Genomic DNA, 25,793 nt, shown 5'->3' on the forward strand with positions numbered 1-25,793 from the left:
TATGACACAGTGTTCATTTCAAGTAAAGATAACTCTGAATTAATCATATGAAGATATAAAAAATTAGGTATAAAGAGGGAAGAAGTGAACTCAATTTCTTTTTATACCCCACTTTGCTTCAGAATTTTGGCTTTTCTCCCAGATTCTGAGATGATATTTAGAACCTACAAAACAACAACTGAACGAGAGACTGCTTCAGGTTAGATCACACTCAGGATCTGACCTGCAGCGAACAAACAGATCATCTTTAAATTAGTTATAGCTGCATCTCTGAGACATCTGATATCATCAATGCCCCTTCTTTATACACATCACCTTCCACTCTATTAGAGACGGTGTGAGCAAATTATTCATAAATCTATGAATTATGTCCCTTGGAGTAAAATCAGAAAGAATAAGTGGTTTCCATCATTGACAGCACTTGACAACAAAGATTCAGAGTCTGGAATAATCACTGAACAACAGAGTGGGACCAAAACCTGGACTGTGTAGATTATATCTTCAGGCAGCACTAAATTTATAACAGAGACGACTGCAGTGGAGATCATTGCCTGTCTGTGAACACAGTTCCTCTCTTTATTCACAGAAGTCAGGTTTAGCTGTTCCATGCAAATAGGAAACCAGATATAAACCTGATTCAGGTCCACCAGAGAGAGAACTGGACCTTAAGCAGTTTATGAAGTACTGAGGGGGAGTAAAAAACTGTCCTGTGGTCTGATGAATCCAAATCTGACATTATTTTTGTTGACAATAAAACAAGCAAATCCCTTTTCAGTGTCAAATTTAATGTGTTGTCTGAGACAAGAGAATTCTGTCCAATTCCTTGTGTCTTATTTTGACACTCCAAACAGGAAGAAAGGCTGAAATTTGTTTTATATGACTTCCTTTCTGTCTATATCTCTATCTCCTTTCCTTTCTCCCTCACTCCTCTCAGGTGATGGACTCTCAGAAGGTAAGACTCTAATCTTTTGATTGAAAATTAGAACGGTTGATCAGTTTGCTGAGGACCAGTTATATCTGAATACATGGAAAAGAAAAGGGAGAGATAGCAAGAGAAAGAGAGACAGATTGAGAGCAAGCGGGAGGATTAGCAAGCTGTTAGCTGCTAGCCAAAGTCCACTCCCCCCTCCCCTACAGGGCTGCTCTCTTTATTCTGCTTCAGTGGAGATTCAGGTCACTACACTGTAAAACTGCTTCAACCTCACAGAGTTATAGCTGAAAACTACTGCACTGTAAAACTATAAAACAATAAAAATTCATAGCTGCTGCTGTCTCTTCAACTTAAGTCTGGAGTGTGTGTTTTTCTCTCTGTGTATTACACAGGAAGCTCTGTGTAGGATCATCAGCACTTTATCCAATAAGAACGAGGAGCTGCAGAACTTCCTGGGGACAGTTGATAATTCTCTGACAGGACTGCAGGTAAGGAGCTGATTGGCCAAGTGAGAGAAGGGATAGAGTTCAAAGGAGTAATTAACTTGTTCACCTGTAATTAGGAGGAGTCTTGTAAGGTGCTATCTGAGCTGGAGCGGGAGCTTGAGCAGCTAAGCTCTGCCCTGGATGAAAAGGGGGTGGAGCTTCGCAGCATCATAAAGCAGGAGCATCAAAGAAAAGAGGCGCAGCTTCAGGTGAAGAAGCATCACTAAGCACCTTGAGGGTTTTTCATAGATGGATTGTTTTTGTTTTTTGATTGTTTTCCCCAATTACTTTGATCTCTTTTTGTTTTAAGTATTAAAATTCCTGAGCTCTTCTATTCTTTAAACTTTCTTTAAATTCTCAAAATTAAAACTCTTCCTCTGTGATCATTCAGAAACAGCTGTCGGAAGGAAAGTCTGCTCTGCTGTCATGTGAAGAGCTGCTCCAGTTTGCAAATCAAACTCTGACAATCAGTGATGAAGACGAGTTTCTGAAGGTTAACAAGAAAATTTTATTTTGATATGTGAAACATCACCATCTGACTTTGACAGAAGCATAAAAAAGAATTATCAGTGAAACATGTTTTCTTTGTTTCAGGCTGCTAAACAAATCAAAGAAAGGTGGGTTTGATTTTCTAATCTGATGACTATCATAGTATTTATCCTGTTCGTTCGTTGATGTTTGCTCAGATGTTCTTATTGTTTGTTTCTCCAAACTTAAAACTAAATCTTTCATTTTAACACACTACTCTGATTGGCTGCCTGCATGTTACTCTTCCAATCAAATTCCCCTTGCCTACACCAAAAATAACAGCACCCAGAAAGACAATAAACCCCCACCAATAACATGATTAACCCCGCCCCCTTCTACCCTGAACCTGCTGGAACGGTTCCTCGTGTTGCCAGGGTTACCATGGCCCCGGCATTTAGGTTGACGACGCGACCTGTGGTGTCAGAAAATATGTCACAATTCAGTGTCGACTTCAGCACAGAGAGGGCGTGGCTTCAAAGACTTAACTTTCTGCCAGGTGAGTCGAACCTCAGTGCCAGTGTGTACGTGGAAGAATGTGGCATGGTGACACGTGGAGACAGGGTGATGTAGTGACCTGGTGACACGGAGACATGGTGTGTCTGTAGGTTTGTCTGAAGGTGTGTCTGTAGTTTTGTCTGTGAGTGGGTCTGTAGATGTGTCTGCAGGTGTGCTGATGGCTTCTTTTTCAGTTCCCAGAGCTCCAGAGATTGATGTCTCCAGTTGTGTAGTCCGTGACAACAACATTACCATTGCATGGCAACCAGCCAGCGATGGGGAAGGTGACAGCGAACGGGTTGAGTGTTACGATGTTGAGTTTCGAAAAACAAATCGAGATTCACAGCTGAGAGCTACGGGAGAGGCAGGCTGGGAGAAAATCTATGACATCAGAGAGAAATACTTGACCATCTCAGGTCAGTGCTCCATGCTGTTTTTATTTCAACATTTAAGCATGTAGCCTTGAGGTGTAGTTAGCAGTTGGCTGTAAGCATTTTGATTTATTATTGATTTGTTAATGATCACTTGTGTCTGTACAGGGCTGAAGTTTGACTCTCGATTCATCGTTGTTCGAGTTCGGGCAAAAAACAAAACAGCTTCAGGCGACTTCTCTGAGCCTGTTGTGTTGGAAACTAAAGGTAAACATGAACAACTCAACCAACAGATGGTACCAGAGGTTTATAAAGTGTGAGGTGTGCCTCCCCTGGGGGGAACAAAAGACTCCCAAGGGAAACGCAAGAAAGAGCATAAAGACAAAGCATACTAAAGCACACAAAGAAAAATTGTTTGAACTCAGCAGTAAGCACAGAAAGTGCGGTGCTGTGGTTGGGACATTATTTTTCCCGACTGTCCAATATACGAACTGTGCTGATCTCTGTGTGTGCACAGATGTGTTGGTGTGTCTGTAAACGCATTGCTGCAGAAAGGGCAGAGGACAATTTTGAATGTGTGGCCATGCACAAACATCTCTCTTCTTCAACCAAATAGGATACTCGTGCTCCCCTCCAGTACAGCTACGCGATCACATATACACATGCATGTGAGCATAATAAACTTAGCCAGCATTGGAAAATCTATTCTAAAGGCTTACCTTAACAAGTAATTAAATGCTTAAAATAGGTCTGTATATGATCTATCTGTGATTCAACTAGTTATTTATCAATGCATTTATGGCTCAAGAGCTGTCATCTCACTTTGTTTCATGTTTGAAGTTAGTGTAGTTGTTATGATAATAAGCACTGACCTAAATTTATCTAATCTTTATCCAGTTTTACTAAAAAGTGTGAGACTGAAAGTTCAAACAAATAAATAGTCACACACACACACATGCACATACACACACACAATCTGTTAGTTTTTGTTGTTATTTTTATCATTAAAGCAGTGCTGTTTTTCTTCAAGGGTTCAATTTTGGCTTCGATGCAGCAACTGCTCACGCTGAGCTGAAAGTTGCCGGGGACATTGTAACTTGGGAACCACAAGGGATCAAAGGTCATGACCCTCGCATAAAAGGAAAAGAAAATAAAAGCAGGTAAGGGACAAGAAACCGATACTTTAGTAGAGCATGTCATTAAAGTTGAAGAAGGTACAGTAGTTGTAGGGGTTGAAAGGAAGCAGACATCATCACACAAGTATCTAAGCCAAAAGCAGATTTCAGGAACACTTTTCTAAACATTAAATAAATTAACACTATTAATCAATCACTTAATCGACAAATAAAAAAATACTATTTGGGGTCTTTTATTCAGATATATTATCCTATAGATATTAAATCTAATGTATTCCACTGTTTCTTTGCTGCTGTGTGTCTGTTTTGACCTTTTTGTCCTTCTGAAGTCTCCGTACTGCATCCTCTACAACCTGCTCAGGTAGCCATTGTTTATTGGTTGCATAGCAACAACTCTGTCTCCAACCACTTTCTTTGCTCACCGTCTGTCGCTTCATGCAGCCAATTATCTCACTGCTGACATCACTGCTGACATCATCAGTGTTTATTTCAAATGTTTGCTTGTTTGTTTTTTCCAGGTTGAAAAGTCAAACTGGGCTTCACATTTAATTTGTTTGTGAATGTCTTGTACATGTTTAATAAGATATTTCTGTCAAACCTGAGAATGATCTTCTTGATGTTTTTTTGTCGTTCATGTTATTTCAGTAACAAAACTTTTATTGTCCTTTTTCTCTATCAGACTTTTATAGTCAAACATCAGAAAAAAAAACAGATAACTCATTTTATTTACTATTCTGTCATCATACTTTTAATTTTCTCAGGTACTTCATCCCTTTAAAGCACCAGTTCATTGGCTGTTGCCTGTGTTACACTTTTATTCTGAAAGGGTTTGGCCTCGTCTTCTATCATTATTATTTTTTTATAAATTCAGCAGAAGCGCCACGCCGTCACCCAGTAAGACTCCTGGAACCCGTGCAGGACGTGAGCGTTTCACTGGAGAGTCGTACACAGTACTTGGTACTTTACAAAATAATATACAGTCATACTTTATGCTGAGAACTGCAGTTTTATTTCATACTGAGTACTGCAGTCATACTTTGCCCCTGGCCCCAAAAAACATGTTTATTGTTCAAGGTTTCTTTGCCTCCTAGGTGACCAGGAGATGTCTGGTGACAGTCACTACTGGGAGCTCTGCCCCCTGGCTGACTGGAAGTCTTTCAGTGTGGGTGTTGCTTACAGGGCAAGTCTTGGTCGCTATGACCAATTAGGAAAGAGTGCTGGCTCTTGGTGTCTCCATGCAAGCCAGTGGCTGCAAAGTTCCCTCGCTGCAAAGCACAACAATAGAGCCAAGGCGCTGGATTGGGCCCTGCCTCAGCGAATTGGAATCTACTGTGATTATGACAATGGTTTGTCTGAACATTCATGTGATAATGTGCATGATGTTGATGATTCAATGGCATCGATGATGATTTAATGCCATGTTAAAATGATTCTCACAAACTCTAAATGTTGGTGCAATTTTTTTTTTTTCCCTGAATTTACTTCAGGGCTCATGTGACTGTCCTTGTAAATCAGGTGACCATCTTTAACACCCAATTTTTTTCTCATAGGTGAGTTAGCATTCATTGATGTCGACAGACTTCAGCTTCTTCACACCTTCAAAACAAAGTTCACCCAGCCTCTTGTCCCAGCTTTTACTGTGAGTACTGTTCTAATACAAATACCACACACTTTACCTTAAAATACAACACACTGAACCTTTAATTACTACAAACTATAACTGCAGTACCTCTACTGTTGCAGTTCCTGTAGAAGTATCACAGTACCTGTAGTAGTAACACAGTACCTTTAGTGATGGGGTATTGCAGTTCCTATCGTATCACTGTACCTGTTACAGTACCTGTAGGACTGACTGTAGCATTTTTTGTTTCAGGTGTGGTGCGGTGGCATCTCCATTACAACAGGCCTGCAGGTGCCGAGCTTCGTGGGTAATTTTCTTTCCACCACTCGGAGCATGAGTAATCTGTCACAGTAGAGTCTTCTCCTGTAATCGGTTGTTTCGACCGTGATCATAATCATAAATTAATTTATTTAAATTATTATAAAACAATATTTAAATTCCTCAGATTTTTTAATTTAACTGTGAAAAATATTATCACTGTGAGAGTTTCTACATTGTCTGCTTTATTGTGAAGGAAAAATTACTTTGGTATATTTGATTAGTCTGATTTTTTATGTGCTCAGAAATTTTTTTCTTTTGTTTTGAAGATATTTTTATTTTCATCGAAATTTGTTTTTTTTTCCCTCCTGATTTAAATGTTTTAAGTCAGTTTTCATGAAGTGTTTTTGATATGAAATTAGACTCTGGAGAATTAACTTAAGAGAGAAAAATCATGCTCCATTTGAGTTCATTTTCATTTTAATATAAAATAAAAATGTATCTTTGTTAAAACTGAAATAAAATGTATTGTAATAAGCAATTGTATGTAAAATCAATATGTGACCAAAAATCCCATTTGATTATATATTAAAGCTCTAATTCATATTTTGATGAACTACACAATAAAATGAGATTCACACTGTACACAAAAATGTGTTTTTATTCCAAAAGACACAGTGGTCCTAAACCAGGGATGTCAAACTCGTGCCATGGAGGGCCAAGAGGCTGCAGGTTTTCTTTTCCAACCAAGAACTCCACCAGCTGATTCCACTGATTGGTCCCTGCTCTGAGGTAATCAGTGGAATCAGCTGGTGGAGTTCTTGGTTGGAAAGAAAACCTGCAGCCTCTTGGCCCTCCATGGCACGAGTTTGACATCCCTGTCCTAAACGTTTCTCTGTCTATTTGATGACCACTTATCAGCCTGCCCACTGGAGGGGGTGGGGTAAAGAGGAGAGAGGGTGAGAGAGAGCAAGAGAGTTATCACAACAGATCAGAAGAAGAAGAAGAAGACAGACAGACAAACTGGTAGAGACAGACAGAAAGACAGACGGATTGAGAGAACAGTAGTAAAGGAGTATTGTAAATGGAGGATCTGTGCAGTCTAAGCGGTTTGGATCCTCTTTGGGTAAGTTTCATTTTTTCAATCTAACTCAACAGGGTAATAGATTTGATAAGAGGAGAAAAAGTTTAAAGTGTTGATTTTATAAGAGGAGAAGTTTAAATTATTTTTTTATGTATATAAGAAAGGCTGATTTTATTTGTATGTCGACTTTCTTTATATTTCTGATTAGGAAATAGAGAAACTGTTTAATACATATTTTTTGTTGATTACCTGAACCAGGTAAGCTATTAGATAACAAATAATGAGGTGTTTGAAATCTCTCACTTGTCCGTCAGGACTGGAACCTGACTTGGTACACCTCTAAACCAGACCTGACCCAGTGTTTCCAGCACACTGTACTGGTTTGGTTCCCCTGTGTTTATCTGTGGACCTGTTCCCCTCTCTACCTGCTGTACCTGCATCTCCGTCCTCACCAAGGTGTGATCCCCCTGTCTAAACTCTGCTGCAGCAAGACGGTGAGAAAAGACAACAGAAGTTTGTATGACCACTCTAAATCTGGACTAGACCACATCTATTTAGTCTAAACATAGATTTATCAAGATCTATTTAGTCTCAACCTGGACAAAACATAGTCCATTTAGAGTAACACTGGACTAAACAAGGTCTATTTAGTCTAAACCTGGACTTAACCGGGTATGTGTAATCCAAACCTGGACTAAACGCATCTTTTAGTCTAAACTTGGTCTTAACCTGGTCTGTTTAGTGTAAACCTGGGCTCTGGTTCAAGCTGTTTTAAAGTGGACCCATGTTGCCTTGACCTGCGACCTTTACTACTACTGTACAAGCAGGATAAGCAAACCTGGGTTATTTCCGTTGCTTGGGTTAATTTAACGAGACATTAGCAATCCTAAAGAGCAGCTCTACGATACTGAATGTCAACTCAGTAAGTGAACCCAGGGTTCTCAGTCTTGTTCAGTATTTTCCATTGAGTTCTTTTGAGGCTCAGCATCAACGTTAACAGCATCTGCCAAGATTGGGCAGATCATTTCCCACGAGAACTGATTAGTTAGGAGGTGGTGGTTTTATACTTTTTGATCTCTTAACCAGAACTTAACCTGCTCCGGGGCAGGTTAGCTCAGGTCTAAACCTGATCTGAAACAGATGTTTATAGTCTATACCTGGTTTATTTGATCAAACTGGTCTAAATCTGGTTTATTTGTTCAAATTGGTCTTTGGCTCATGAAGGTGTCCGTGAGTTTCTGAGGTAACAGTGTTTAAAAGCCTCTGACAGAATCTCTCATAATTAGTTGGATTTTCTTTTCTTCTTTTTCTTTGAAGTCTGTAGACCTGATCAGCTGATTAGTGGGTCAGAATCTCTAAATTAGTTAAATCCAGTATCAAACTCGGCACATCTGAAGAGAACCGTGGTGTAGCTTGTTTCATATTTCTGAGAGCACTTTCTCATTGAAAGGCAGAGCTGACCAACACCCACCTTTGCTAATAGACTTTTGAGAGAACTCATACTAGCAGACCTGAAGAAACACTGAAATAGACCTTTCAAACCATTTTTTACAGGATATTTAAGCAACACTATCACATGGATCATGTCATTACATGTTACCTGACCACATTTAATGACAGACCTGTTTTACTCTTTTTATCCCTGGTATCACTGAAACAGCAGGTGTGTGTTGTCTCTGCTGTTTCTAAACCTGTCATCGATTTGGACTCATAGACATGTTGACACTAAAAGGGGAGTTCTCTGAGAGGACTCTCAGGCACCTTTCTGACCACAGGAACTGGTCTCTCCTTTCAGCTCCTGGGTCTAAGTCTGGCTTCTTTTGGTCTTCTGGAGATCTTTTACATCCTAGTGAGGAAGAATGATGAGATCCAGAAGCCCATTTTGATCCTGATGGGTCCAATGATCCGGAGTCTCACTCTGGTATGTCACTGTATCTTTCAGCAGTCACCTGGACAAAAAAAAAAACAACAGGTTTTCTGAATACACCTCTTCTTCCTCTTTTTTAGGTTCTGGCTGTTGTTGTCATCCAAGTGGAGCGGATGAAGGGCTGTCGCTCATCTGTGCTCCTCTTCCTCTTCTGGACCCTTCTAGTTCTCTGCTCCCTGGTTCCCCTCAGGGTCGATATCCAGCAGATTATTGATCAGGTACAGGTGATCACTAAATATGGGCGTAAAGGCTGTTTAGGGTGTCCACCTGAGCAGGTAGAGAGACCTGAGTAGGTAGAGAAACTTGAACAGGTGGAGGAGCCAGGCAGACAGTACTGGTCTGGATTGTTGTGGTTTGGGGTGTGATGGTTGATCAAAGCAGACTCTGGCCCCCTGAAGACTTCAGATCAGCTCAGTCTGTTCCCCCTCTCACAGTTCTTCTCGCTCAGTCGCAAAATTTCACATGAAGTCAAAAGTGTGTCTGCCAGCACCCAGCGGTGATTTTAAACATGTGGTATAGGCACTGTGTATGTACAGAAATAGATCACACAGAGCTGCTAATGAATCAAAGTTTCCATGAACTTGGTGGAGAGTGTTAAAAACCGACGGTGAGTAGTCGCTGAGTTATTTCACTTCCTGATGATTGTTCCTATAGACACAAACATGAAAAACAAACAGGAATGATCCAAACAATGCTGTGGATCTGTTTCATGGCTGTATTGAATACTGCACTCTAATTGGTCGACTATGGCGCTCTGCAATTTTTCTTTGGCACACAACTGCTATCACTGGGTATCGCTGAAGAGCTGTTCAATGTTAAGAAGGGAAAGGGTCCAAGCTGTGCTTACTGTTTCCCCTCTGACCTCTGCTGTTTCAGGGATTTTCATCAGACACTATACGTTCTGTGGCCATCTTCATCTGTTTTTCTCTCCATCTCATCGAGCTTATCCTCAGCTGCATCTCTGACTCTAGACCACTCCCACATAAACAGACTTATGTCCAGGTAACACACCTATGTCCCGGTATCACACCTATGTTCAGGTAACACAACTACGTCCAGGTAATCCATTACTTTCTATTCTCTTAGAATCAGTGTCCAGAAGAGGATGCTTCGTTTCTCTCCAGATTTTTCTTCTTCTGGTTCAGCAGGTAGAAATATCACAGATGGAATCAAAAATAATTTTTCATTTTTATTACTGTTATCATAAATGTTAACTATATTATTGTCTTTATTGACTTTGTTATGTTTGTATTCATTTTGTTTTACTATCCTGTTAGTTTAGTGGTTCGGGGATACCGTAGCCCCCTTCAGGCTGCTGATTTGTGGTCTCTACGGGAACAGGACTCATCATTCTGGATCATGACAGACCTGGAGAGGTTCTGGACTCAGAGCTGCAAACAGCTCCGGTACAACACAGGACTGAATTGAATACAGCTCAGAGGGACTCTGATTTACCTTGTATAGTCGTGAAAGTCTTGGTGCTACCTTACCTGCTCATTCATCAGAGGGGACCTCCTAATCTGGGTTTAACATCTTTATTTTTTGTTTTGTAGGGATAAATCACCTGGATTCTCTGAGTCCTTGTCCCATTCATGTTTTGAACCTTCAGCTGCCCTCACAGAAAAAACCCAGCTGCTGAGAAAGAGCAGGAAGGGGCGGAGCTATGGCATCTTTCTCATATGTGCTCTGGGGCGGAGCTTTGGAGTGTACTTCCTGCGTGGGACCGTCTGTCTCATCCTGCATGATGCCTTCATGTTTGCTGTGCCACAGGTCCTCAGGTGAGTCGCAGGTCAGGGATGACTGACTGTGCTCTGCTGATCTGTTGTGACTGCAGGCAGGTAGAGTGGACAGGTGGGAAGGGGCTTCTTGTTTGTTTTGTTAATGTTGAGATGTTTCCTTTGCGATGTTGTTAAAAGTTTCAGGCTTTCAGCCACTGCTGCCTGGTTTTGTTTGGTTTTACTGAACGCAATCAATGGTCTTCTTTTTCTTGCCCTCCTTGTTGTTTAAGCATTTACTGATTCTATTTATTGTTTACTACTGTTGTTGTTTTTGTCAGCTTGCTGCTGGGCTTTATGCGGGACAGAGATGCTGAGGTTTGGAAAGGCCTCCTGTTTGCTGCTCTGCTCTTTGTGCTGTCATGTCTGCAGTCTCTGCTGCACCATCAGTACATGTTTCACTGCTTCACTGTGGGTATGAGACTGAAGACGGCAGTCATGGGCCTCATCTACAGAAAGGTAATTGCACTTCAACTTCATAAAGTCATGACCAGAAGTATATAAGGATATATTCCATTCAAAACTGGTGAAGAGTTTAGTTTTTGTTAAATTATTTTTCAAGAGGCACCTGTATAGCCTACGGCCATCCATCTACCCTCGAGCGGATGGCCAAGGTTCACGTCCAAGCTCACCACCTTTCCTGCATGCCCATCCCAGCTCACACCGTGTTTCTTGAACTATCCACTGCCCTGTCCCCTTCGAAGGAAAGCAAGAGAAGCCAAAATAATAACTAATCAAGTCTTGGGCGTTTTGTGTGCTTGAATACTGGATTAATAACCCTATGTGTCTAAATCCATCACTAATAAGGTTTGTGTTAGAAACCTTGAATATCTTGCTCTAAAAAGCTGGGATAGGCTCCAGCTAACCGTGACCCTAAGCAAGATAAGTGGGATAGAAAATGGATAAATGGATGGATGGATGAATACTTGGTTAAAAAACCAATGTGATTGACTCCTTGGTCAGTGAAGTCGTGTGTGTTTAAATACTGAATTGACGATTTGGTTTTTGTTTAAATCCTTGATTTATAACGTTGTTGTGTTTTATCCCTGATTAATAAAGTATTTTTTTAAATCCTTGATTTATAAAGTTGTGTGTTTGAATCCCCAGTGTCTGGTGGTTAGCAGCGCAGCGCGGCGTGGCTTCACAGTTGGAGAAATCGTTAACCTGGTTTCTGCTGATACCCAGAAGCTGATGGACTTTGTAGTTTATTTTAACAGTCTTTGGATTGCACCCATTGAGATCTGTCTGTGCTTCTACTTCCTGTGGCAGGTAAACTGATGGATGGTTGGATGAATGCAATTTTATGATTGATCCAAATCATTTTTGATGGACATTTTGACTGATTTAATTTTTTTATGACTTGATTGCTTAATTTAATAACTGATTAATTGATTGATTTATTTGCAGCTCCTTGGTCCCTCAGCTCTGGCTGGTGTTCTTGCCGTTGTCCTGATCTTTCCTCTGAATGGATTTATCGCTAAACTAAGAAGTAAACTGCAGGTGAAATTTCCTCTTCAACAAACAAAATGATTCAAGAATAGAGAAACATGCTTCTAATCAATGTTTTGATTTGTCAGGAGGTTCAGATGAAGTTCATGGATGGTCGGATTAAACTGATGAATGAGATCCTGAGTGGTGTGAAGATCCTTAAGTTTTATGCCTGGGAGGAAGCGTTCCTGAGACGCGTTTCTGTCCTGAGAGATGGAGAACTTAATGCTCTTAAGAAATCTCAGATCCTCTACTCTGTCTCTTTGGCCTCGTTTAACTCCTCATCCTTTCTGGTGAGTCTGATCCCTGATGAATCATTTGGTGGGCTGCTTCAGACCTATTGCTTGTAACTCCTGGTCTGCTGAACTCGGACCAACTTTGGCCAAGATTGTACATGGTGACGTAACATCTTGTAAGATGTAAACTAAAGCAATGTATTTTGAAGCAAATGTTATGCTGCTCCCTGCTAACTGGCTGCAGAGTAGGTCTTTGGCCCCGTCTCCTCTATGTAAACAGATGGGTCTGGGGTCATATTGGAAAATCAAATACACTTGGAACAGTTTTAAACAAAAGGTTTTGATAGATTGATAAATAACTTCCATTATTATGTTTTACAAATCTATCTTTCCTTTCAGATCGCCTTGTCTGTGTTTGGGCTTTACGTGTTGATGGATGAAGGAAATGTTTTGGATGCTCAGAAAATCTTTGTCTCTGTGGCTCTCATCAATATTTTAAAAACTCCTCTAAGTCAGCTTCCTTTCGCCATGAGCACCACCATGCAGGCAAGTAACCCTGCAACTCTTTACAGCCCTTCTCTGTAATTCATGAGCCTTAACATGGGGGGAAATGTGGTTCGAATGTTAGCCTTTAAAAAATTGCTTTAAACCTCATGTGAAACAAACGAAATTTCTAGTAGCTAATTGCAGAGCATCAAAAACCTCCCAGAAAGCATCAGTCCTTGTTTCTGTTCGTCACACATCTCCTCATCCTGTTTGTCACCAGGCTGTCATCTCACTCAGACGTCTGGGAAACTTTCTCTGCCAAGAGGAACTGAAGCTGGACAATGTGGAGAGACTTCCTCTGGGCACAGGTGTGATATCAAACATACACCAAAACACACACTTCAGAGCATGTGTGTGTTAAATGAAAAGTGCAACCTTAGCACAAAGACTGAAGTGGGGTAAGACATTCCAGCTCTGGTGCCCACCATGGCTACAAAATCAATCACAGAAATCCTTTTCAGCAGACCGTTAGGCTGCGAGGTGTTGTCATGGCCACTTCTGTGTGCTGTAAATCAATCTGGCCATGTCTGACCAGGTCAGAGAAACTGAGAAATAGCTCTTGGAGTTAGATTATTTTGGTACTGATAATCTTATTTTAAATTGTGGATTACAATCAGGCAAACGTCTAGACATTCAAATTTTTCAAGCTCACTCAAAAAGAATTTTTAGGGACTTTAAAAACTATGACGAAGCTTGAAGAGTAATGAGGAAACATAAGGAACCATTTACAAGCCCATATGAAACATGGAGCCGTGCAGTGATGCTATGTTCTGTCTCCAGATGTAGACGGTGTGGTGGTGGAGGACGGATTCTTCTCCTGGACCAACGATGGGCCACCATGTCTGCAGAGGATCAATGTGAATGTAAAAACAGGCTCTTTGGTTGCTGTGGTCGGCCATGTTGGCTCAGGGAAATCATCTCTTCTGTCGGCCATGTTGGGCGAGATGGAGAAGAAGAGTGGCTTCGTTTCAGTAAAGGTAAGAATATGAACACCCGTACGTACCTGCACACAACCACACGCAATATCAGGGAGAGTTGTGTGGGGTTTAATGTATCTAATGTATCTAAAACTGGTCATTCTGACCGTGCTGTACTCAAGCACAATTGCTCTCCCTGCAGCGCTGTTCCCCTGCAGGAGTACTGCCAGCAGTACACTACTCCAATATGAACCAGACTTTAGCAGGTATCACACACATACATAGCCTACCCATAGTCTTTGTAAAGCTTCCCTTTACATGAAGCGCAATCTCATTAGAGTCAGCGCAATGAAACACAGAGAGCAGTGCTACAACTTTAGTGACTTTTTGTCTTATGTTAGATTGTTTTAGCCCGACACAGCCCCCCAACACCCCTGCTATTGTTTGAAATGACTGTCGTGAGGAGTGGACGCAGCGATCACGGTCATGGATCATACCTCATGTCTGCGTACATGAAGTGAACCGTGCTGAAGCCCAACTCTCTGAAGCATCCCAAAACAGAGAAGTGAACCATGCTCAAGCACGGCACACTCTCGGTCACACTGGTCTACAATCTGGGCTTTAGGGTTGAAGTGTGCTTAAGTTATGCTAATGGAGCTAGCTCTAAGAAGAACAACTGCTTAAACACAATCATGATTTAGTTAACTCCCAGCTAGCAGTTCCTCCATGGTGTCCGAGTTCCTTTATTCCTCTTGTTCAGTTTCAGACTGTCACACCCAGAGCTCCTCAGCTCGCCTTGTTTCTTCTGGGGACAAAATCACCGCAGAGGCTTTGGGCTACAGTGACAGTGAATACAACTGAATCTGCTCAGTACTTTGATGGCTTTCCTCTCTGTTCTAACAAAGTTTGTTTTGAACATGGCAGGGTTCAGTGGCTTATGTCCCACAGCAGGCCTGGGTACAGAATGCCTCCCTAAAGGACAACATCTTATTTGGAGGGGAGAGGAAGGAGAGCTGGTACTACAGAGTATTGGAGGCCTGCGCCCTGCTGCCAGACCTGGACCTCCTGCCTGCTGCAGACAGCACAGAAATTGGGGAGAAGGTATCAGTGCTGTGTTCCCTTCTATCAGGGTCTATGTGATCTACTGGAGGGCCTTTGACTGACCATTCAACAGCCTCTGAGTGATGCCTCCAGTTTGACTGGATAGGATTTGTGTCTTGATCAATGATGAGATATTTTCTGACTCCAGGGTCTGAACCTTTCTGGAGGGCAGAAGCAACGGGTGAGTCTGGCTCGGGCAGTCTACAGGAAGTCAGATGTTTACCTGCTGGATGACCCTCTGTCAGCTGTCGATGCTCATGTGGGTCAACACATCTTTGACCGTGTCATTGGACCCAGGGGACTCCTTAAAGACAAGGTGAGCCCCTTCTGGTCTCTGCAGAAACAAACTCTGTTTTTCCCCTCGTTGCCGTCTGAGAAGGGATTCAACAACAGATTTACCTGTTCTCTCCTGAGTCCTACCCACTAAAGGTGGAAAGAGTAACATATTGTACTTATGTGGCCTAAAAGTAGATTTACCTTAATGACACTTTATTCAGAAGACGTTAAGGACTACTTTGTGAATCTACTCGTGTGAAATATTTCACAGTACTTGAGAATGAAATTTAGAGCAGGTAGTTTAATAAAGTGAGCATCTTCTTCGCCATCAATCTGACTCAGAAGCATGTTAAGCATAAATAAACACGAAGTAAATAGCTTAACTGACGTGCTTCTTGATGATATTCTAACCCAGTTATCATTACATCAAAGAAAGTATTTTATACTGAAATTATTTTCAGTTCTCTCACTCAAATAAATGCCTTTGAACTCTTTTTAAAAAAAATTTGTGATGGGGTGGGGTTTAAATGAGCCCTGGGCTTTACTGAGAAAGTGATAACTGTCTCAGTAACTGCTGATCTTTATGTTGAGGAGTAATCTTTAAACTGTGCCATGATCATTTATTGACATTATTTACACCCTGTGTCTGCAGACCCGGGTGCTGGTAACTCATGGACTCAGCTTCCTATCCAAGGTGGACCTGGTCCTGGTAATGGATCAGGGTCAAATCTCTGAGATGGGCTCTTACATGGAGTTGATGGAGAGGAAGGGAGCTTTCGCCAAATTCATCCAGACCTTTAGCGGAAGCCAGCGCAGAGAGAGTCCCATATCCAAAGACAAGAGTAAGTAACCAACCAGGAAGAGACCTGCTGCCTTTAGGCATCTGGAGATGATAGCTCATGTGATTTGGTTTTGTTTTAACGGAGACAGAGACGCCAGTTGTCTTGCAAGTTTGTTTTGACTTTAGTGGGAGGGGCTTATTTTTTGCCTTTATGGTCTCTCCAACCACATTCACACACTGATGGCAGAGGCTGCTAGGGGAACGAAATTTTTAGTTAACACATTCATACCCAGCCACACACACTGCTGACGAAAAGCAGAAGCAATTTGGGGTTCAGTGTCAAGCACATTTCAGCATGTAACTGCAGGAGCTGGTAGCAAACCCCCCAGCCTTCATATAGAGAGGCAACACTACCACTGAGCCACAGCCGACCACATTTTGATTTCTTTTTCACTGTGTTGGTGCTGTTAAATATAAGCTTTTCTTAATATTGTGTCCACAACATTGTGTTAATTATTACTTGTGTTAATCTGCTTGTGTTTACTTTTATTTGTATTTTTAATTTTTGTTTGTGTTTTTGTTTGTTTTTCTGTTAATTTGTGTTTATTTTTGTTAATCTGTGTTTGTTGCGTTTTTTTGTATGTTTTCTTGTGTTTTTTTGAGTTTGTGTTTTTTGTGCTTGTGTTTTTTGTTTGTGTTTGTTTATCGTTTGTTTTCATTTGTGTTTCTATTGTTTACGTAGATAGTTGTTTTTGGCTCAACTGTTTTGTTTTCAGGCAGAAAGAAGTCAGTGTCTCGACTGAGTATGACAGATTTCTCCATTGATCTCTCTCAGGAGCAACTGATAAGGTAGGAATATCAACTACACACAACAACCACACAACAATAAAGCCAGATTTCAATTCACCAGACATCAGGCCAGTTTACCACCTCCCTCAGTCAATCATAAATGGGCCCAGGTCTAGAGATGTGCCTGCTGGTCTTGGGTCAGGTTTATATCTAGTTTCCCCTTTCCGCTTTCCGTGTGTGCATGTTCTGGGTTGTTTACACACTCAGGCAACAGTAGTGGAAATAGTTTTTTCTCAGTATTTCTTGCTTAACAAAAATACATATGAAATAAAAAATTATAATGCCAAATTATTCATAATTTAAAGCCAAAACCCAATATACTTTTCTTTTTTTCTTTCTTTTTTTTTTTTTTTTTTTTTAGCTTTTTAAACAATGAAATAGCACATGAATAGTCAGGTATTTAAACCTGGTTTAGCAGCACTAAATACAAACATTATAAGAAACATCTGCCTTGACAAAAAGTATTTTTTTTATCTTCACAGCCTAATATTATGACTAGAACAGACAAAAATGTCTCCATACCTGCATTCACAGATAAAAAACATAAATCCATGAGCTTCAGTGTGTTCCCCTCTGCAGCACACATCTCCCTGAAAAAAACGAGTCTCCCACCTAGCATGAAAGCTGCTGCACCCCGCTTAGCATTAGCTTCTCTTTCTGGAGAAAATTCGACAAAACTTTAATTAGAAACTTCACAAAATGATGAAACTAGCACAGAATAAAATAAACGTTGTACAAAACTTAATGCAGCAGTTGTAAGGCATTTAGAGTGCAAATAATATCTTTTAAGAGACATTTATCGGCGGAGCGTTGCTACATATTACTTGCCTCTGATCAAGCTGGGAATAGCTTTGATTAGAACGTGCATGCGCGCGCGCATGTATCGCGCGCTTTGACTGACGTCATCACACTTCAACACACTGACGCTGCAGGCAAGAGAGAACAAAAAAAAGTTTAAACCCAAAAATACCAGAAATATATGGGAGCCTTATATATATATATATATATATATATATATATATATATATATATATATATATATATATATATATATTTTTTTTTTTTTTTTTTTTTGTGAAATTCATAGCCTGCACTTTATCCTCTGCTACACATAGTATAGTTTGAACCTGACCTTGTTGATATAGCAATTACTTGTGTTTACAGACACGCAGTGATCTTCACCAGAGTTATGTCTGTTTTTATTAATGCAGTGATCTCCACTTCAGAGTCTCGTCTGTTTTAGAGATTATATGATGATGTATGTCCGTGGCAATATATTGACTTTTATCTTGAGGTGTGTTTATCTTTATTTGTAGTTTGTGGGATGCATTTTATGAGTTCCATGAATTTGATTTTGTGATGAATGTTTTTACTGCTTTGGACAAAATGACTGTTATATATTCTGATACTGAAGTGTATGTGTTTATTTGTACGTGTATGTGTTGCAGCTGTGATATGGGCAGTGTTCAGTTGATGGATGATGTTGATCTGGATGCTGAGGAGGCTGGGAAACTGACAGAAGCTGACAAAGCTCACACAGGAAGGGTAAATTAGTCAATCAATTTTTATCTACAAGCAGTATTGACACACACACACACACACACACACACACACACACACACACACACACACACACACACACACACACACACACACACTTACAAATATATGTATAAATGAAAACTCATATAAAACCTTATGTGTTGACTTAAGTGTGGAAAATAAAAAGTTAATTCTTGAAAAGGAAAAACTGAAGTGCTGCCTCCCCTTGAAGTCCACCCTAACGATGAATAAAAGTAAAATTAAGAGTATGAGAAACAAAGGCAGAACATAAATATGTGTAAATAGATTTAATGTACATACTTTTACAAAAAATATAGATAAGTTTTAAAAGAAAAAAAAATAACTGACAGTGGGTTGCTTTATCAATTTTTCCGTATTTCTCTGTGAACAGGTGAGGCTGCAGGTCTACAGAGAGTACTTCAGGACCGTCGGTCTTACCTTCATTATGACCATCATCTTCCTCTGTGCCTTCCAGCAGGCTGCTTCACTGGCTTACAGCTATTGGTTGAGCCTGTGGGCTGACGAGCCACCTGTAAATGGCACGCAGAGAGACCATGATTTGAAACTGAGTGTCTTTGCTGCGTTGGGCTTCACTCAGGGTGGGTTACCATCCATCCATCATAGAGACAGAATTCATACAAATACAGAAATCATACAAATACAGAATATATGATATTAGTTATCCTATTTATCTGCTCAGGGACTCTGAACTCATACATTTTAAAGACTGTGATGACTCAGATCAGAAGCTTGATTTTAATCTATAAACGATAAAAAATCCCATCAAAGTCTCAGTGAACATGTTTTATAATCTGCAAACCCTGTAAAACAAAAAAAGCACTTTCTTTCGGTGTCAACTCACTGTTGGTTTCAGGGATGGCCATGTTTGGGACCACACTCGCCATCGCCCTGGGTGGAATTGTAGCATCACGTCACCTTCATGCTGATCTTCTGCACAGCGTTCTTCACTCACCAATGTCATTTTTTGAGGCAACGCCAAGTGGAAATCTTCTGAACCGCTTCTCCAAAGAGATTGACGCCATTGACTGCATGATTCCTGATGGGCTTAAGATGATGCTGGGCTACATGTTCAAGCTCCTGGAGGTCTGCATCATTTTATTGATAGCCACTCCTTTTACAGGGCTGGTGCTCCTCCCACTTACTTTGATCTACATCTTTATCCAGGTAAAGATTTTTTCTGAATAATGTTGTTGCCAAGGTTCAGCTGAAGCTGATGGTCTTAATAACTTTTCTTGATCCTGTCTCCAGAGTTTCTACGTAGCTTCATCATGTCAGCTGCGAAGGCTCGAGGCAGTAAGCCGCTCCCCGATCTACAGCCACTTCAGTGAGACTGTGCAAGGCGCCGGCGTCATCCGAGCCTTTGGTGAACAGCAGCGCTTCATCCTGCAAGCTAATCGCCAAGTTGACAACAACCAGGAAGCTTATTTCCCGCGTTTCGTTGCTACCAGGTTCACTCAGGCTGCTTTAAACACACCAGGACAGAAACATTTATGATGAGGACAAATCATTGTGGCTCACGCCTGTTTGTTTTAAAGCAGACAGATGGTTTAGACCATTTGATGTCAGATATATCCTACTCAATGAAGAAATCTCTGTGAATGTGTGCTTATATGTTTTGTCCTCTCTTAGGTATTTGCTTTAGTGTTTTGTAGAGCTCATTATATATCCCTAACCCTTCCAATGACACAGGTTGATTTGTTCCACCATGTGTTTGACCCTTTGGGGACACCATAATCAAGCTTTTGCTCTGTGAAAATTGCAGACCACTGCACTTTTTCACAGTACTTGTCTGAGATGAGTGGGTCTTTTCTGATGTTTCAGATCACACAGAGTTCATCCAAATAAAAAAGAAAAGGAAAAAAGAAAAAAAAAAGAAAGGAAAACAGCAACAACAACATCAAGATAAAAAACCATAGAGCATGAGTGTTTGTTTTGTCTCCCTCTAACAGTCATTAAACTCTTTCTTAGAGGGTTTTGAAACAGTTTCTCCTCAACACATACTTTGACCAGCTGTGTAAATTTTTTTGTGCTCATATTTTCTCTGTGGTTTGGTTGATAATATTTCTCTCTGTCAGATGGCTGGCTGTGAATCTGGAGTTTTTGGGGAATCTGTTGGTGTTGGCTGCTGCTATACTGTCGGTGCAAGGTCGGGATGAACTGAGCCCTGGCATCGTAGGATTGGCAGTGTCTCACTCCCTCCAGGTTAAAAAACTAGTATTATTTTTATTTTAGTAAAAAAAAAAAGAAAATCTCTGATGTCACACTATCATGTAACTGGCGCAGCTATCAGCATCCGGCTTACATGCTGCCTACCACAAGGTGGTCTACTTTTCCAGGTCCACATCCACATCATTAAGGCATACTTCAAGTTTAGATAACAGGCTGGTTTCTTTAGGTTTCGATGAAATTTTTTGATAGAATATTCTCTACGCAGATAATAAAAGCTTTTCCCTCTGTCTCCTCAGGCGAGCGAAGAAAATGTCAAAGAAAAAATGTTGTTAATATTTTGTATTTTTGCAGGTGACAGGAATTCTGAGCTGGATTGTTCGATCCTGGACTGATGTGGAAAACAACATTGTGTCAGTGGAAAGAGTGAAAGAGTATGACAGCACGCCCAAAGAGGTCTGTTGATGTCAGTAAGTCATATATTAATGTGTCAGCAGCTCTGAAAAGCTTTTGGCAGCCTCTTTAATTAAGCAGAGGAGTGTTTGTCCTCCTTGTCACAGTGTTACTAGTTTTTAACTTTCCTGGCTGATTTCTGCATATAAAGCTGCTAATGTGATGTATGGAGGACACTGAACTTGTCTCCCCTCAGGCAGCGTGGACTCTTCAAGGCAGTTTGCTGCCCACAGCCTGGCCGACCACAGGAAACATCCAGTTTGAAGAGTACGGACTACAATACCGCAAAGGATTGGACTGGGCTTTAAATGACATCTCTATCAACATACAGGACAAAGAAAAGGTCTGCAAAGATTGGTCACAGTTATTCGTAGCAAAGCCAAAGCCAAAGGAGAGTACTTTAACTGTAGTCAGATATATAACTTGGTCATATGAAGTTTGTGCTATGTTTATGTTCTGAATATTTGTTGATGAAAATATCAGTATGATGGCTTTACCACCAATAACCCGCTGTCCCTCCATGAGCAGATTGGGATCGTTGGGAGGACAGGAGCAGGGAAGTCCTCTCTGGCTTTGGGTATATTCCGGATCCTGGAGGCAGCGAAAGGACGAATCATCATAGATGGGATCAACATCGCTCAGATCGGCCTCCATGAGCTGCGCTCCAGAATTACCATCATTCCCCAAGTCAGTACAACAAATGGTGCAGTGAAATGCAGTACTGCAGAGCCCCCATTAGTATCTACTTAGTACTACAGGAAGTGCTCTAGTTCAGGTTGAAATCCAATTAATATTTTCTCCTGCTAGGTAAAGGTAATTTTTTTGTTGGAGTTAATTTTTTTAGGGTGTGTTTCTCTTCTCTCTGAGGACCCGGTTCTGTTTTCGGGTTCTCTAAGAATGAATCTGGACCCGTTTGATTCCTGTTCAGATGAGGATTTGTGGAAAGCTCTGGAACTGGCTCATCTCAGCAGCTTTGTGTCAGCACTGCCACAAAAACTAAGCCATCAGTGCTGTGAAGGAGGAGAGAACCTCAGGTACAGCCACACACAACAGCACACCTGGAGTTGGTCTCTCTGACTTCACCTCACACAAACAAAACAACTGAAGAGTCAGAATTATCTATTTATTTGTTTTTTGAATCTATTAAAAAGTTGGATTTGGTAAGTAAGTATTAATTTTTATGTACCTTTGATCTTTGAATCTTAGTCTTTCAATCCCTCAGGTGTGTAAAACCTATGCATTTTAAGTACAATTATGACATCTTCATTAATGCCAAACACATTTATGTATTTAAGATAAAGTTTCATTAATTCAGTGTTTGTTTGCAGTCTCGGTCAGCGGCAACTGCTGTGTTTGGCCAGAGCCCTCCTGAGAAAGACCAAGATCCTGGTTTTGGATGAAGCCACAGCAGCTGTGGACCTGAAAACAGACCAACTGATCCAGTCAACCATTCGTACTCAATTTGATGACTGTACGGTCCTAACTATCGCTCACCGCCTCAACACCATCATGGACTATACCAGGTACCATCTGATCAACTTAGTTTCTCTCTCATCAGGAGCACATTTTTTTGTGGTTTTGTAGTTTTTATTCACTGGATAATTTTTTTTCCTGTCAAATCTATTTTAATATCTTCCTGAGCTCTGTGTCCTCTTACTTTCCTCTCCAGGGTCATTGTGATGGACAGAGGCTACATCACAGAGATGGACTCCCCATCTCAGCTGCTCCAGCTGCAGGGCTACTTCTATCAGATGTGTGTTGAGGCTGGTTTGGCCTAATTTTCAAACTGAAAACAAATAAAAGTAACATGAGTAACATTTTTCTTTCTTCTTCTTGAAAAGATCTTTTTGGAGATTAACACAATGTCACACAGGTCTAAAAACATTGGTTCCTAAGTGTATTGTGAGGATAGCTGTCAGCTGTTTTTAAGTGTTAGTGGTAATGAAGCTTCAGTCTGTTACAGTCGTAAAACAACAGCTGTTTGATCTGACTTTTCTTATTGTCCTGTGCTTGAGCTTAAGTAGGGAAACATTTATGCAACAGGTAATGTTGGGGTGTGTTCGTGACTGATTCTTTTCATGGATGTTTTAATTTGAGGGTTTCTGTTTTGTTTTGTTTTTTGGATGACAGCTGTCTCATTGCCAGGATTAAAAAAGTCACTCGCAGTAAACTGCCCTTTGTACTGTAAGTGTCAGGTCAGAGCATTCACTTTTTATTCACAGTTCTGTTTTTGTTACGAAAAGTTTGAGCTGATTAAAAAAAAAATCCACAATACAGCAGCTGAGACCTTTTTTTAAACCGGTGATATGCGTTAAAGGAGTTTTTTTCATGGCTTTAATCCAACTGCAAATATGTGACACATCTTTAGAAAATGCAATGTTGTCACCCTCCAGTGGTTATAACGAGTAACTACAAGCACATGGTGAAGCCAGAGGAATAGAGTTATGGCAGTGTTTCTGGACGATGCCTTTAAAAATCAGTTCTTCAGTTATCAAAACTCTCCCCCTTATGACGGACGGACACTGAAAATGTATTGTTAAATGTCTAAAATGAAATGTTTACACCTCATAGTTTGATAATGTCATTGTTTAAAGTCAAAGTTTTTACTCTGAGATGACAAGCTATGGCTGAACTCCATTAGGGATACTAAAATGGACAGTAACCTGTTTTGAATATTATATTTTAGACAGCATAATTTAACTAGAGTTTATGAATCACACTTTTTAATCTGACAATATTGTAATAATATTGACTCAAGAATTAAAAAAAGAAGCAAGGAACATAAATTGACATATGAAAACACTAAGATAGCAGTTTTCTTTCTTTCTTTCTTTCTTTCTTTCTTTCTTTCTTTCTTTCTTTCTTTCTTTCTTTCTTTCTTTCTTTCTTTCTTTCTCGAGTGGTCATATTCTATACCAAAACACTCATATGCTTATACCTCCAGTTGGTGAAGCTTAAGAAGTGTCTGTCATCGCCTTGTGCAAGGTATTGTACTGCATGATTAGAGGACCATAATCTGTTTTTGCTGTTTTATTTTTGTTGTTGTCTTTTGTTTGCATTTCCTTCAGAAACAGCTCAGCATCTTGGTTTGTTTTAAACAGGAGTAAATAATCTGCTGAGTTAGTTTAATGTCAGTAGAATCTGTTGCAGTAGGAATCTTCACAACTCCTGGTTGTCTTTCTCTGCACTTTGACCCATTCAATCCTTCCCTTCCCATCTCATTTGCATCGCCATTTGCGTCACATGCAACTTATGGTTGCTTCCCCCATTACATCTTATTTGCATGACTTTTCTACAATGCTCTTACTCATGATCCTCCCTAGCTATCACAACTTTCTCAGAAAATCTCACTCCTAAATTCTTAAAATGCAAGAAAACCTTTCCCCTTCTCTGCACACTCATCAACTAAGTTGTTCTAGATAAATATGAGCGTCTTTACTTATCACGAGGGATTCATCATTACAGTCTATTTTCTTTACAGACCTAACCCAATAAGAAAAATCATCCCTTCTTTTGATGATTAATTCATTTATTCTCATGATTCTAAGCATTAAACTTAATGATACATATCACTTTAGATAAAACACACATACTGAGAAAATTAAGGAGGTTTAGTGTTATCTGTGGTGTGTTATGGAATGAAAAAAAACTCTTGAGGCTAAAAACTTTACAAGTGTCTAACCATTGCCTTTTATGAGCGGTTGTCTGCACTGTTGATAGCTTAAAACAGTAGTCCACAGAAACCCCTGCTCCTGAGTACTTTACTTTTCAAAACAGAGAAGCTTGACAAGGAAAGAAAACACCATCCTTGCTCTTCTTTTTATTCAAATTTCCCCTTTCTGGCCCAGTTGCAGTGTGTTTGTTCCTGACTGTTGAGTCCTCCACTGGCTTATCACGTCATCACTCCCACACTTACCTCATCATTAATTCTCAGAATCTAAAAATGTGTTGTCACAGAATCATCATATGACTTTAATGGTGAAGGTTTTAAGCTACACCATTCACTCCCACTGATTCTCTGTTTGGAGCTTTTAAGAATTTTTCTTAAGTTACAGTAAACAATAATCAAATCTCTATTCTTGTCTACCTCCTTGGTTTCCATTTTGGTGAATGGAAACCAAGGAGGTAGACAAGATATTTGTCAGAGTATCATAAATAAGGAGCATATTTGTTGGAGCAAAGCGGCATTTAAGTTAACAATTTGTACTTTATTTTGAGTTTTGAGCAACCATTGCTCAATGGTTGCTCAATGGGGAGAACATGCAAACTCCACACAGGAAGACCCACTGGCCGAGGTGGGTATTTAAACCGGTGACCTTCTTGCTGTGAGGCTGCAGCGCTAACCGTTGAGCCACCGTGCAGCCCATATGTTGTGATCAGTATTAATCAATACTTGGGTGATGGGATTGATACTTAAGTTTCAGTTTCTTTTCTCTACATCGCACATGTGCTCATAGCTACCTAAATAGATAAATGGATGGAACTTTGTGTCTTCTGCAGTAAAAACAGAAACTTGTCTTAAACTCTTAGGCACAGCTCCAAGTACGAATTGAAACATGCTTACAAACACAGTAAAAGTCACTTTAAGAATTGGAAATCTATTGATTTTCATCTTATGTCATTCCATAACAGAGGAAGTGTGTGTGTGGTGTGGCTCTTTGTAGTAGCATGGTAATTTTTGTGGCTCTCTGACTGGTTGTCCACCCCTGCTCTGAGAAACCAGCACTCATATTTCTGTTTGCTTTGGTGGCCAACAAAATATGACCAAGTATCCTATCCAAGATT

The 25,793-nt window shown here is 40.3% G+C and overlaps 2 protein-coding genes across 5 annotated transcripts; both read left to right on the forward strand.

The window, feature by feature from the left end:
• The first annotated feature begins 896 nt into the window (after positions 1–896).
• Positions 897–6,264, forward strand: fsd1l (fibronectin type III and SPRY domain containing 1-like). 2 transcript variants are annotated; one of them, XM_074690387.1, is made up of 13 exons: positions 897–952; positions 1,324–1,419; positions 1,494–1,625; positions 1,808–1,909; positions 2,011–2,033; positions 2,319–2,440; positions 2,634–2,855; positions 2,979–3,077; positions 3,841–3,970; positions 4,818–4,903; positions 5,038–5,292; positions 5,497–5,585; positions 5,820–6,264. In XM_074690387.1, exons 1-13 carry the CDS (start codon positions 938–940, stop codon positions 5,919–5,921), a joined length of 1,473 nt encoding a protein of 490 aa, XP_074546488.1. In that variant the 5' UTR covers positions 897–937; the 3' UTR covers positions 5,922–6,264. The 2 variants fall into 2 exon arrangements, with proteins under 2 accessions (XP_074546488.1, XP_074546489.1); XM_074690388.1 differs by having other exon boundaries at positions 1,814–1,909.
• Positions 6,265–6,761: 497 nt separating this feature from the next.
• LOC141805273 (multidrug resistance-associated protein 1-like) lies at positions 6,762–22,786 on the forward strand. Of its 3 annotated transcripts, XM_074690222.1 has the most exons (30): positions 6,762–6,951; positions 7,224–7,403; positions 8,705–8,830; positions 8,917–9,054; positions 9,713–9,838; positions 9,923–9,984; positions 10,114–10,242; positions 10,390–10,614; positions 10,893–11,070; positions 11,719–11,880; positions 12,019–12,111; positions 12,189–12,392; positions 12,735–12,881; positions 13,102–13,189; positions 13,662–13,858; positions 14,723–14,899; positions 15,048–15,215; positions 15,828–16,017; positions 16,733–16,805; positions 18,254–18,350; positions 18,760–18,967; positions 19,243–19,553; positions 19,638–19,837; positions 20,465–20,591; positions 20,910–21,011; positions 21,205–21,351; positions 21,537–21,695; positions 21,876–22,042; positions 22,337–22,531; positions 22,678–22,786. In XM_074690222.1, the coding sequence occupies exons 1-30, from the start codon at positions 6,910–6,912 to the stop codon at positions 22,784–22,786; spliced, it is 4,527 nt and encodes a 1,508-aa protein (XP_074546323.1). In that variant the 5' UTR covers positions 6,762–6,909. The 3 variants fall into 3 exon arrangements, with proteins under 3 accessions (XP_074546323.1, XP_074546321.1, XP_074546322.1); XM_074690220.1 differs by lacking the exons at positions 6,762–6,951; positions 7,224–7,403; positions 8,705–8,830; ... (1 more) ...; positions 9,713–9,838; positions 9,923–9,984 and having other exon boundaries at positions 10,119–10,242; positions 18,844–18,967; XM_074690221.1 differs by lacking the exons at positions 6,762–6,951; positions 7,224–7,403; positions 8,705–8,830; ... (1 more) ...; positions 9,713–9,838; positions 9,923–9,984 and having other exon boundaries at positions 10,119–10,242; positions 18,847–18,967.
• Positions 22,787–25,793: the final 3,007 nt, after the last annotated feature.

This window comes from Halichoeres trimaculatus, unplaced genomic scaffold (genome assembly GCF_033239565.1).
Source record: "Halichoeres trimaculatus isolate MK-OKI-2021-1 unplaced genomic scaffold, fHalTri1.1 fHalTri1_scaffold_16, whole genome shotgun sequence".
Classification (NCBI taxonomy): domain Eukaryota; kingdom Metazoa; phylum Chordata; class Actinopteri; order Labriformes; family Labridae; genus Halichoeres; species Halichoeres trimaculatus.